Below are 14,192 nucleotides of genomic sequence, written 5' to 3'. Positions count from 1 at the left end.
AAAAGAATTGGAAAAGGAAGCCCTCATCAACAGGGCCAAAACCATTCATGGAAACTTGTGAAAAGTTTCAGCTCAAACCTCAGATTTAGGGCTTGACAGCTTATATTACCTACAGAGTAAGGAAAGAGGGACTCTGACCAGGTCACACAGTTTTATATTGACATTTGACAGAAAGGAAGCATCCTTGTGATACTGTTACTGATAGCAACTCCCCTGCGAGGACTTTTTAGTTAAGAGAAAAGGTGAGAAAAGGTGAGAAAGTGGAGAAAAACGTTTTTCTCCCTCTCCCTGAACTCATGAACAATCAATGATGTTGGAAGATTCAGGACAGATAAAAGAAAGCCCTTCTTCACAAAGCAGTTAAACAGTTAAAATATTGAACTGTGGAACTCACTCCCGCAGGAGGCAGTGATGGCCGCCATCGAGGATGGCTTTAAAAAAGGATGCGGCAAATCCATGGAGGAAAAGGCTGTCCTTGGCAATCAATGGCTGCTGGCCATGATGACTATGCTCTGCCTCCATGGCTGGAGGCAGCAAGGCCTCTGAAGACCAGCTGCTGGAAACCCCGGGGGAGAGAGGGCTCTTGGGCTCAGGTCCTGCTTGCAGGTTTCCCACAGGGATCTGGCAGGCCCTGGTGAGAACAGGATTCTGGCCAAGCCTGATCCAGCAGGATCTTCTAATCTTTTTAAAATGGATGTCTATCCACAATTAGATGGCACTTCTGGATGGTGTGAATGTTGGCTCTTGTTCTTTTCCCTAGGTCATGCTCTGATGGGCAAATGGCTGAGCCTCTATGACCCATCTAATCTCAATGCCGGACTAAGGGGCTATGTGAAAGTTAACCTCTGTGTCCTTGGAGCTGGAGATCAGGCGCCGGTAAAAATCTTTACATTACAACATCTTCACCACCTCAACAGAGGCTTGTCACGGGCATTCAAGTTCATGTGATGCCATTGGCAGCTATTAAAATGATGGGGTGCCTTGTTTGGATAATGGAATAAAGCATCATTTTTCAAGACTGGTAGGTCAGACGCCAACTTGCTAAACAGTTTAGTAGAGCAGGACTGGCTGACTAGACAAGCAGAACTCTTGGTGGCCTTGTACCAGCAGCCTAAATAGGAAGAACTTGGGATTTTAGCAGCAACATTCTTAAGAAGATAAATATTATCTGTACCTGGGTCCTGCTACAGGATGCCAACAGCAGCTCAGTTGATAGCTCAGTTAGTTAGAGTGTGGTGTTGAGAACATCAAGGTTGCGGGTTCAGTAAGGGGCAGCTGCATATTCCTGAACTAGATGATCCTCAGGATCCGTTCCAACTGTGATTCCATGATTTTACTATGTGGGGTGCCCACCCACATTCCTATGCCAGACTGGGATGGTGGATATGGAGTGTTAGACTTATTCCTGTGGGGAAGAAGGTTCAAACTCCTATTTTGCCCTGAAGCTCAGTGGGTGAATGGGGTCCAGTTGCTCCATCTTGACCTTACCACCTGTCTCGATTTGCACCTGCCCCTACATTAAGAACCTCACAGGAAAGCTGCTTGGGGTTCCCCCACTATCTAAAGGGCCTTTTGGGTAGTAGCACTCCAGCCATGGAACACCCTCCCCAGAGAAGTTTGCCTGAAGCCTGTCTTTTGTTTGTTGTTGCTTTTCCTTCTCTCACCTTTTGCAGATAATTTTAATTGCTCTTGCAATTCTGTGGTCTTTAGCTTTATTTAAGTTTTGTTTGTGCCTATATTTGAATTGTTGCAAACTTCCAGGAACATGAACAAGCAGCGGAAAAAGACCTATAATTAATTCATTACCTTACCTCATAAGGTTGTTTTGAGAACAGAACCATGAATTCTACTCTGAGTACCTGGCCAAATGGAAAAGGCCCACCTTACACCACTTCCTGCCCCCATGTGGCCCTCCTGTGTGGCTCACCACAGGGAGAAGCTACAGGACAGCAGGTCCCATATGCCAGATCTACTGTTTTCTTGGGAGACGGCGTGCCTGTTAAACTGGGTTGAGTTTTTCCACAGCTTTCCTTGCAAAACTGTGGGCTGGTTCCAACATTGCATTTGTTCCTGCTACAGTGTTTGTGCTCTTTTTGCAGCTGCCACTGAAATGAACACAGAAAGTGCCCTGTTTGAATCTGAAACTCCCTCTGTGTTCTGTAGGGATGATCTGTGGCAGCTTTCACCCACCTAGGGCCCTCCCTATATTTGAGACTGAAAAAGGATTATGGGGAAGGGAGCTCCCTGGCAGAGCACCTGCTTTGCTTGCAGGAAGTCCTGCCCCCCACCCCACCCCACCCCGGCATCTCCAGGTGGGGCAGGGAATGTCTCCCATCCAAAGTCTTGGGAGCTGTTGCTGGTCAGTGTGGCCAGGTAGGCCAATGGCCTGATCCATGATAGGGCAGCTTCCTGTGTTCCCATCCATCCCAACTAGCACAGCTGGGGCAGGCTGCGGCTGATGGGGGTTGTGAGCCAAAAACATCTAGAGGGCCACCAGCCACCAGCATCTGGGTCACAGGTTTATGTTGCGCCTTTCTCTTCTCCAAGGATGCAGCCCATTTGCCAGACAGTGGCGATTTGGAGGCCAACCTCCTGCAGGCAGCAGTAATGCCAGCAGTACGCAGAGCCATGCTCCAGCTCTTTGTATACCGAGCAGAAGATTTGTCTCCAAGTAAGTTTGCCCTCTCTCTCTCTCTCTCTCTCTCTCTCTCTCTCTCTCTCTCTCTCCACACACACACACACACACACACACACACACACACACACAATATTACTTCTGTTTGGCCAGTGCTTTCTAGGCACAAGTTCGAGAAGTTTTTCGTTTGCCCATCTGCTTTTCCCAGAAAACGCACTGTTTACTGCTAAATCAGAAGAAACCCCAATCGGGTTTTTGAGCATGGGTGTTTGTTCTGATTCAGCAGTAAACAATGGACAAAGGAAAAACCTCTTGGTGACTCTGCATCCCTGTACCACACTCATAAAGTGCCCTCTTTGTCACAGTGGGGTGGCAGTGCGAAACCAAAATAGGGACAATGGCCCCTTTCTCTTTTTTGTCTTTTTCTATAGAGAGACTGATTTTATTTTGCAAATTGCAGCACAATATTTTTTTTTTTTAAGTTACAGATCTCATATAGACCGAAGTGATAACCATTAAGATCAGTAGATGTAGCTTGGTCCCTTGGTTTCCTCGTATCATGTGTTAATCTTTGCATGATGAGAATGAGATGCCAAACACACTTATACCAATTTGCAATCAAAAATTCAGAGGATGTTTTCCAGCCTCCATCTGTTGATCAGGCTGCAACCAAGAGGAAATTAATAAGGTATTTGTGGAGGAGGTTTCCCGCAGCAGAGGAAACCGCTTGGGCGCCTGGAGCGGTGCGCCCAGGGGCAGCGTGAGCCACCCATAGGAGCGGGGCGAGGGCAAGGCCAGCCGCCGATAGGGGCAGGGTGAGGGCAGGGCCTTCGGAGTCTGCCTGCCTCCTCCCACTCAGCCACCCTACAGCTGGGGAGGGGGCAGCGGATGGACTGTTTCGGCAGCGTGGAGCCTCTACGTGCCCAAGCCACCATGTCTCTCCCAGGAGAGACGAGTGGCTTGGGCGCACTGCAAGCCCTGCGGTGAGTGCCGACCAGCATTTTGTCACCCCTCTTGGTGGGGACACCCGGGGCGGCTCGCACCTACCGCACCCCCTTCCTCCGCCCCTAGGAGGTTTGGACCAGTAAAAATAGACAAGAGCTTAAGGGGCAGCTTCTGGGAGGGTCTCTCCCTTCATGTGAGACTTAGCATTTCCAGAGCACTGAAAGTGGCGTGAGAATGGGTTAGCTTCCTGTGCTGTATAACAAGGATGGGGAAGCTTTTTCAGCCAGAGAGCCACGTTTCCTTTGGGGAGCCTTCTGTATGGCAGCCGTGTGCAGGGTTCCAGGGAAAAGGTGGTGGAGCAGTGGATATAAATGTTGCCTTTGTATACTAGGCTGTTTTTAAACAAAGCTATGTTTTTTAAAAAGCTATGTAACAGATTTAAGCACCACAAAACTTCCCACCCACAAAAACAAACAAACCACACACTTATTATGGAAAAATGTTTGAAGTAGCCCTGGTCAGTGGGGGAAAGTCTTTGCATTTTTCATATGCATTTGCAATTAATTAAATACATAGGGTAGCAGTAGGGCTGGGATGTCCTTTCAGGAGCTAAGCCCACGTCCTTCCCCACGTGTTGTTAGGACTTTGCCTCTGTCTTTGCACTATGCCAGACTTTATAAAGAACTTAATGAGCTTTGCTGCTTTTTGCAAACAAAAATGCTTGTTAATTTGTAATTTCAGAAATTCTATGCCTGGGCTGGGCCAGACAATGGAGTCCCAGTTAAACTGGTGGGTCAGAGAGTGAGGATAATAGCACAGTTTTGCTCTTGTGTTGGTGGACACAGTGGACTAAGCCTTTGCTTGTGAAGGGGCAGGGGGGAAAGGCAATAACCGAGGAATCACCTTAAGCTTTGTCCTGGCTTAAGAACAGAAGAAGAGCCTTCTGAGTCAGGTCAAAACCCCCTCCTGACCCAGCATTCTCACAGTGTCCAACTGGATGTTTGTGGGAAGCCTGCAAGCCAGACCTGAGTACGATAGCGCTCTCCACACCTGCAATTCCCAGCAAGTGGTATTTAGAGACCTACTGACTCCAACCATGGAGGGAGGACATGGCCACCATGGCATGCATTGCAATGGTGCATTAGTGCGCATGCATGGTGTTGTGACGTGGGGTTTGTGATTTCAGCTCTCTTGACATAATATGCTGGAGACAGCTCTCTAGTAACACTTCTTTATTAAAGTAACAAGACTAAAACCTGAGGAGGGGAGAGCTACATTTATAGGGACAGGGAACTAGCTAGAAAGGATACATTTTGGAGGGAACAATATCAGGCAATTACAGTCCTGCCTTTTGGAGGCAACCAATAAGACAGAGGATCCAAATACAGCAGCTTAAATGAACCAATAGTAGCTGTACCCTCTGGAACCAAAAGGCAATTACTTTACCCTAATGCAATTACCGACAATAATAATACAGATATAAAATCCTTTGACTCAATACACAACACCCCTCCCCCCCTAGTGAGCACAGCAGACGTAATCTCTCAGGTACTGTGGGGTCCTACAACTTCTACTTGATCTCCTGACAACAGGTGTTGCCGGTTCTGGATTGGGTGTCACCTGTGGTAGGGGGGCTGCTATAGGGGTTTCGTCAGGAACAGATGGAGTCCCAGACATCTCAGGGTCCCCTACCTGTACCTCGTCATCCTGAGGACTAGCAGACCCTGGTTCATTTGCTGAAGCCCCTGGTGATTGCACCTCTGGGCCATTTTCACTCTGGTCTTGCAGCTCTGCGTCGTTAGCCAGGGGTGAATTATCAGACTCCTCCCTGCTGAGCGCCCAGCGCCTCAGCTGATCTATATGTCTCTTCCAAACTTGCCCATTTTCCAAGGTCACATAATAGGACACAGGTCCACTAGCCCGGGTGACCACACCAGCCACCCACCGCGAACCTCGTGAATAGTTCCTCACCCAGACCAGATCTTCAGGGGCGAAATACCTTGTTGTGTCAGTCTCAGCCTGGGGGTTTGCTCTTGAATTACGGTTTGGCATTTTATCCGGGTGGACATAATCCAGCACCGTTACCAATCTTCTACCCAAGAGCAGCTCAGCTGGCGACTTGCCCGTCGCAGTACACGGCGTCGCATGCTGCAAAAATAACATTCGCGCGATGCGAGCTGACCAGTTACCCTCCATTAAGCGCGCAATGGATTCTTTGGCTGTTCTTACCATGCGCTCCGCCTGCCCATTGGAGGATGGGTGAAAGGGCGCGGATGTGACCCCCCTTATGAAGTTATCAGCCAAGAATGCCCTGAATTCCTGGGATACAAAAGCTGCCCCATTATCTGATACAATGGTCTCAGGTAACCCATGGGTTGCAAACAGCTGCCTCAACACCTTGATTACGGCAGCTGATGCCATGCTAGGGACCATCGCCACTTCTAACCATTTGGAATATGCATCGACGATAACCAAAAAGACCTTCCCCTGGAATGGCCCAACAAAATCTAAGTGCAGCCGGCTCCAGGGAGATCTGGACTGCTCCCACCAGTGAACTGGTGCTCTGGCCACTTCTGGCCGCACCTCTTGGCATGCCTTGCATGTTCGTACCCATTGTTCTATGTTCTGGTCCATTCCAGGCCACCACACATAACATCGGGCTAGCGACTTCATCCTGACCATTCCCGGGTGTCCCATGTGAAGCGTCTCAAGAACCCTGTTTCTCAGTGGTGCTGGGATGATCACCCTATCTCCCTACAGGAGGCAACCCTTATGCATGGACAACTCGTGCTGCCTTGTCGCATAAGGCCTGAATTTGTCTTCATGCGGACCACCTGGCCACCCCCTCCCCACCCAAGTGAGCACACGGGAGAGAACAGCATCTTTCCTCGTTTTCTCAGCAATATCAGTAGCCGTTACAGGAGCCCCCGGAAGTGTTTCCAGCATCATTATGTGCTCCGCTGGAGCAGGATCCTCATTGCTCCCGCCAGGAAGGGGCAATCGACTCAGCGCATCAGCGTGGCACAACCGTTTCCCCGGCACATGGGTCAAGGTGTACTGGAACCCGTTCAGGAATATAGACCAACGCAACATTCTGGGGGAGAGAATTTGTGGCGTTTGTTTGTTCGGGTTGAACAACCCCAACAGTGGTTTGTGGTCCGTTTCAATGGAGAAATGACGACCGTACACATAATCATGGAACTTTTTGATTCCTGCCACAATTGCAAGCGCCTCTTTGTCAATTTGAGCATAGTTGCGCTCCGTGGGCGACAATGTACGGGAATAGAAAGAGATGGGCTTTTCCGACCCATCCGGTTCCCTATGACTCAGGACCACCCCCAGGCCGTATTGAGAGGCATCACATGCCAGGACCAGCGGCTTCGATTCATCATAATGAGCCAGGACGCTCTTGCTACTTAGCATTCCTCGCAAGGAGTCAAAAGCCTTCTGCTTCTCCTGCCCCCATCGCCACACATTCTTTTTCTGCAACAGTCTATGTAATGGTTCAGCTACCGAAGCTTTCTGGGGTAAGAACGAATGATAAAAGTTAATAAGTCCCAGGAATGACTGCAACTCCGTCTTGTTCTGTGGTCGTGGTGCCTCGATGATGGCCTTAACCTTAGCATCTGTGGGGTGGATGCCTGATGCATCAATTTTAAACCCCAAGAATTCCACAGTTGGCACCCCAAAACTGCATTTTTCCTTTTTTAGTTGCAACCCCGCCTCCTTGAACTTGAGCAACACTGCACGGACACGCGCAACCAGTTCCTGTGGGTCTTTTCCAGCAATCAAAACGTCATCAAAAAATGGCAAGACCCCCGGCAGACCTCTTAACAGGCGTTCCATGAGCCCTTGAAAAATCCCTGCGGCCACACAAACTCCAAATTGTAATCTGTTAACTCTGAATGCCCCTTTATGTGTGACAATAGTCTGTGCTTCCGCTGATTGTGGGGTTACTGGCAGCTGTTGGTAAGCTTGTGCCAGGTCAATTTTGGCGAACACCTTGCCCCCAGCCAGTTTAGCCAACAGATGTGATACGACTGGAATGGGGTATGAGTTTCCCCTGAGTGCCTTATTGATAATACATTTGTAATCAGCACAGATCCTGACTTCCACATTTGCTTTAAGGGGCGTGACGATTGGAGTCTCCCACTTAGCGGAGTCCACGGGTGAGAGAACTCCCTGCTTGACCAATTTATCCAGCTCTGCTTCGATCTTGGGTTGCAGTGCAAATGGCACTCGCCTTGGTTTGAGTCGGATTGGGGCCACCCCAGGGTCCAATTCGAAGTCAACTAGGGGCCCTTTATAACAACCCAGTTTTCCATTAAAGAGACCAGCAAATTCTTTGCATAATGCCTCGCTCATCTCAGGGCAGGTTTGGATTGAATTAAGCCCTGATATACTCAGTCCCAGGGCGGAGAACCAGTCAGTGCCCAGGAGACTGGGGCGACTGCCCTTCGCAATCACCAGTTTGAGTACCGCCTGTTTGTCCCGGAACTGTACTCTCACGGCACACATTCCCATGACATGGATGCGGCCCGCTGAATATGACTGCAAAGTTGCCGGGAAGGGCTCCAGAGGGGGCAACTTACCCCTGGGGAAGAATGTCCTCGCGGTCTGGTCCGACACGATAGTGAATCCAGATCCGGAGTCCACCTCCATGTCGCACAGCTGACCCTCAATCTTCACCTTGACGTGTGCCTTGCCTTGCGCTGGAAACTGCACGACCCTCCCGTTGATCTCCGTTACGTAGTGGCAGTCCTTTAGAACATGGTTTGCTGTGGCCGATCTGCGATGCTCCAGTCTAGGTGCTCCTGTCGCTCCCAACGCCGCCGATCTACAGACCCTGGCGATGTGACCTGTCTTTCCGCACGTCCGGCACATAGCATCCCGGAAACGACAACTCTTCCGCTCATGGTTTCCGCCACAACCAGGGCACCTGCCTCGGTGATCTTTGTGCACTGTGCAGGCCTGACGCACTGACTCAACCCCACGGACTGGGCTCTGGCTCAGAGTAGCCTCTAGCTCGCCCATGGCATGCGCAACTTCTATCTGTGGCTTAGGGGCCCTGCGACTGGCATCAAGCTCAAATCTATCTGTGGCTTAGGGGCCCTGCGACTGGCATCAAGCTCAAATCTATCTGTGGCTTAGGGGCCCTGCGACTGGCATCAAATCAATAAATTTTTCAAAAGAATAAACCCAACAAAACAAAACAAAAACAATTTTTAACAAAGAACATTCAGATAAGTGGCTCAGAGGTCAAAACACAGCCAGACCAGGGTTTGTTTCTGTTAGGCTATTATATGAGTGAGAAGGCTTGAATCTTTTCTTCTAAATGATATAGGTGGATAGTTCAGATTCATGTTCCTCCAGGTTCCCTTATGCGGTCAACACATTCCCATTAGAGCTGTCTAGCAGATAAGAGAGTAAGGAAGGGCTAACACCCTGGTAAAATGGGATCATCAAAAAAGATTTAATAGGGCTCTTACTTTCCTCAACAGTACGGAGCAACATGGATGTTGATCCCACTGGCGGTTCAGTTGACCCTTCTCTGGAAGTTGATTTTGCAGGGAAACTGGTATGTAAAATGCAGCCCTAATTATTTTATTCTTCCTTAAAGGAAAACAGTAGCCTCTTAAGAAAATAACATCTGCTACTTATAAACAATACAATAAGGTTCTGTATTCTACAGCCTTTGAATTTACTAGCCTGTACAGTCTATGTTAATCTCTAGTAGCATAAATGGAGGAAAGGGCCAATATTTCAATCCATCTTTGCCTGATCACCTGAAGGCCCCTGATGCTCACCAGAAATAGCCTAGCCAATGGTTGTTTGGTGGAAATGACAAGTTGCAATAATGCAAAACAAAGGCAGGGTAACTACCTCCTATTTACCTGGGAACTCATTTTTATGTCTTGCATGGAAAGATGCAACTTGAGAATGACTTGAAGGTGTGTCTGTTAGAATTGTCAAAGGGTGCATTTTGCAAAACTCTGGTGCCAGTTTGGAAGGAGGCTGACACAGAAACCCAAGCATGCCAGTGACGCGAGTGCCTTGCTGGCAGGTCCTGGTGTTTCCACACAGAGAGGCATTTTCTTCTAGGTAGTGCTTCATTGACACATGCTCAGCCTCAGGCTTAGCTGGAAATCATAGCACTGGACTCACTTTCTGCAGGTGAGCTGCTTCTGGTTGCCATTGAAGACCCTAAGGAAATTGGGGAGGTGGCAGCAATAAAATCCCACACAAAGCAATGCACCCTCCTTCCACCTATCCTCAGCATGGGCTAGGTGCCATTTTTTAGCTACCAGTGACACCTGGGAGTCTGGCTATTAATATCTCTCTAATATTAATATTTTTATGGAGCACTATCAATGTACATCGTTCATAATTGTGGATGGGGGAGTAATTCTACCTAATTCATATTTCCTGAAATTATACACAAACTAAACTGTAGTTATGCTTTGAAATCAGCAGCTCTTTGAATTTTACAATGCAGTTATCCAACCCCAAGAAATGTGTACAGAAATGTGTTTATTGGAGGAAAGTGTGCATAAAAATGCATATATCGTTGAAAATAATACCAAAGTGCAGTACATTGTTTTAGAGAAACTTCCTTTCAAAAATGTGTATACAGTCTTAGTAGAAATCCTGCTTTTTGGGGCAAACCAAACTTAAGATCTGGAAAATTAGAAACTAAAACCATAATTAGAGCTTCCATATTTAATTGATTAATCTAACATGTGCATTGATTAAACAGACATTTTGTCAACTGCAAAACTGCTCCCAATTACTCAGGCAGCAAATTAATGTTTATACAAACAACAGAGGGCAACTACCACTGTTATTAGTAAAATCATAGAGTTGAAAGGGACCCTAGGGATCATCTAGTCCAACCCCCTGCAATGCAGGAATATGCAGTTGTCCCCTATGGGGATCAAAACCTGCAATATTGGCGTTATCTATCAGCACCACATTCTAACCAATTGAGCTATCCAAGCTGGGACTAATTAATCAATTATTACCTGCCTTTCACCAGCAGATCCCAGGGCAAGCTACAACTTAAGAGAGACCCTTTCTTTCTCCCTCACATAGGAGGGAACGTCTTTTTGAAGGCATTACCTGCCATTGATGATAGAGGAACCTATCTTCTAAAGACACAAGAAGTTTGCTTCAGAACCATTGCTTTTATCTATATGCAGATTTAAGCAAGAAACTGATTTCTTCATCGACTAAGATTTATTTAATTGAATGACAGCTCTAATCATAATCTGCATAAAAGATGATGTGCCATATTCTCTCTATACAGCTAAAAATTAAATACATCTCCTTTCCAGCGTTCTTGCTGTAATATTTGGCACATTGACTCCATGGTACTCCCTCTCCCTCTCCAAAATGCACAAAGCAAAAACCAACCAAGTGTCATTCTTTTTAAAAAAAACAAAAACAAAAAAAACCCTAGCAATCCATTTCCATCAATAACCATTTAAGTTCCAGACTGACTGATCATGCAACACTGACAATAGCAGGCAGCCTTCTCTTTGCCTTGATCACCACATTGGAGAACTTGCCGTGAACCAAAATGGGTGCGTCTCAGCCTTGGAAAGAAGTCCTTGAAAACTACCAGACCTCAAGGAGTTTGATCAGCTGCTGCTTGCCCACACTTATTCCTGCATCTATAGTACACTCATAGCCTGAAGACAGCAAGAACCGCTGCTCATTCAGTTCTCCAGAGCTTTCAGGCTTGGTTCCCTGCAGCTCAGCCTTACATGTCAGAGACAAGTGAATATATATAATCCTGTTTCATAAGATAGTCATAGGATCAAAGAATTGTAGAGCTGGAAGGGACCACAAGGACCATCTAGTCCAGTCCCTGCAATACAGGAATTTTTCTCCCAGCATGGGGCTCAAACCCACAACCATTAGACTGAGAGTCTCATGCTCTACCGACTGAGCTATCCCCTGTCATCTAGAAGTGGGTATCTTACCTGGCACTAGCATGTGCTGAATGCTAAGCTTTCTACAGAATGGTGGCTCTTTACTGACCTGCTCCCTTTACCCACATGTTCAGCTAAAGACCAGAGTTGTGCTCAGAGACGCCAACCCTGTGTGGAACCAGCTGATGTTATTTCCTATGCAGGTGAGTATTGTTATGCAGAAATGGGGTGAGGAGAGAGAGAGCACAGGGGTGCACTTTGTGGCTGGGGCTGAGCTTGCTTCCTACCACTCATGACACCACGTTTCATTGGGGAGGGGAGGGCTAGTTACTTAACCCCCTCTCCTGTCTGGGTCCTCCCAGATTGCAGTCTGTTACTATCAGGATGAAATGTCTGCTACTATTTACTGTTTACACCACTAACATGCAAACCCTCGCTCTGGCTCAGTTTGGAATTGGCCTTGGCAAACAGAGCCCTCTGGCCCTAAAACCAGAAATTAGCTCAGTCCTTTTGCTTTCCAAAATGCAGAATATTGTTAGGTTCCCAATAACAGCAATAGAAGCCCAAGACCTCAGCCACCACCTCTCCCTCATGCAAACTTTACTTAGCTGCTATAATGGCCTCCATTTATCCCTGATGCCTGGGGTGCTGAAATGGGAGCATGTTCATTGGTATCCCAGGTGCAAGGAGATTTGGGACGTGTCAATTCCATGGCACCTGAACTTCATCACTGATTACTTTCTGATCTGCACATGCCTAACAGCTTGTTTTATTTTCTGAGCTGGAGAAGAACTTCTCTGGGACACATGGGCATTAGGAGCATGAGAAGTTCGTTCCCTGAGCTGGGTAAAACTAATCATACAGCCCATCATCTCTAACTTACTTTGACTGAAGTTGGGCTCTGTTATTTGGTCATGTGAGATGCTGATGGAATCTTAGGTGGTCCATGGAGCACAGATGCAGAGAGGTTTCCTTACCAATTTGCCTTTTCCTTTGCAGATGCCTTCCATGTGTGATCTAATCAAACTCAGTGCTCTTGATGGGTGAGTGCTGCCAGTGCACCTCAAATGAGGGACAGTGTCTAGGCCATATACTATGCCCCCAAAAGACATTGCCAGTCCAAGATATATTGCTGCTTTCCAGTCATGCAAAGGTCAAAGGTTTCTGCACATGGATGCCCTGCTCTAGCCCCCAGCCAAGCAAGTGAGAGGCACATGAGAGGGTACAGAGCAGAGCAGTGAGGAGACTGTTCTGGGGAGATGGGGTGCAGTTGAGAAGAGTTCCAGGGGCTAGGAAGAGGCCTGGAGTGCCACTGGGGGGAGGGGTGTCCCCCTCCCCGCTGCCACGGAGCCTTCTATTTTGTTTTCTAGGGAACAAAATGAAGATAGCAGTGTTCTCGGGACGGCATTTCTCAGCCTTTCCCAGATCTCTTCAGCTGGGAATGACATGGGAAGTAAGCAAGCTTTGATTCTTTACAAACACACACCCTGCAAATCTGGGCCACCTGACAGCAACCCACTCCTTTCAATTAGCATAAGGCACAATCTTCCGGTGCAAGCTCTGATCTTATGCAAGCAGAGCTGCTTCCAGGTTTCAGAAGATCCTGGAGGAAGTGCCTTCCATGGCCCCTCCCCACTGGTAGCAAGCCCTTCGCTGGACGATGCAGGCATCCCGGACAGCAGGCACCAACAGGGGATGGCCTCCTGGCTTTGTTGTCAGAGACTCCAAGGCTGTGTGACTGGACTTACTGCTATAGCCACCATTTTAATTTGCCCAAAATGCAATGCCCGTTGCATGTACATCCTATTGCATTCTGGTGAAATTCAGAGGACGGCCTGGGACTTGGCACCAGTCACAGTGGGCCCTCCCAGGTCACAGGGCTTCTGGCATTTGCTGTGCACTGGTGCAAGCCCCATTGAAATGTATTGGAATAGTGGGAACACACTATCCTACGTCCCCCTCAGAGCCAAAGGCAGGTGAGGTCCAGGTCCTGAGTCTGAGAAGGATAATCGTTGGCTTGGAGGGACCACCTGGTGACCAAGTCGCCCAGAATGAGGAAGATTAGCAGTTCTTAGAGACTGGGTGGGGAATCTGTGGCCATGGAGGTATTAATAGACTGCATGCCCTTTCAGTCCCAGCCATCATGGCCAGCAGGCAAGGATGCCAGAAGTTGTAGCCCAGCAGCACTGGGTTTTAGGGCAGTGCGGTTGGTTCCCCGCACAGGGTGCCCAGCCAAGGGGGCAGAAAATAATAGCCATAGTCATAATACTAAAACCATTATTTTTACGGGTACCTACTGAGAAGATCCATTTAAAAAGCACCTGTACCAAAAGGTATTACTGCGAAAACATGAAATATGTGATGGAGGCACAAAATTTTGTCCTCACTCAAGGCACCATATTACCAAAGTCTGCTCCTGAGTCCAGCAACATCTGGAAGACCACAGTTTCCCCACCTATCTTAGAGCTATATCATACCCCCCAACTGTACCTTCTTTCGTGGGACATCCCACATCATAGAAGGCAATCCTGGCTTCTGTTTGGATCCTGGAATGTCCTGTTAAAGACATGCATTCTGGCACTCATCAGCAGGGTCACGCCAAAGCGTCTTCTGGTCCAGTACTTTGGCAAGACTGCCAACTCTCCAGACGATTGCCAGAGCACCGGACTGGAAGTTGC

General features: G+C 48.0%; 1 protein-coding gene across 2 annotated transcripts in view; it reads left to right on the top strand.

Moving 5' to 3' along the window:
* The window catches only part of FER1L5 (fer-1 like family member 5), a 374,601-nt gene that overhangs the window by 309,844 nt on the left and 50,565 nt on the right, over positions 1–14,192 (top strand). For both annotated transcript variants that reach the window (XM_081869992.1, XM_081869993.1), the window contains 6 exons: positions 761–876; positions 2,548–2,671; positions 9,082–9,158; positions 11,649–11,717; positions 12,514–12,557; positions 12,885–12,967. In XM_081869992.1, coding sequence (XP_081726118.1) covers positions 761–876; positions 2,548–2,671; positions 9,082–9,158; positions 11,649–11,717; positions 12,514–12,557; positions 12,885–12,967 — 513 coding nt within the window. The remainder of the gene's footprint in view (positions 1–760; positions 877–2,547; positions 2,672–9,081; positions 9,159–11,648; positions 11,718–12,513; positions 12,558–12,884; positions 12,968–14,192) is intronic.

This window comes from Podarcis erhardii, assembly GCF_964252035.2.
Source record: "Podarcis erhardii genome assembly, chromosome: 7".
NCBI lineage: Eukaryota > Metazoa > Chordata > Lepidosauria > Squamata > Lacertidae > Podarcis > Podarcis erhardii.
Note: the sequence above shows the minus strand (reverse complement) of the source record. Positions and strands in the feature narration are given on the sequence as shown.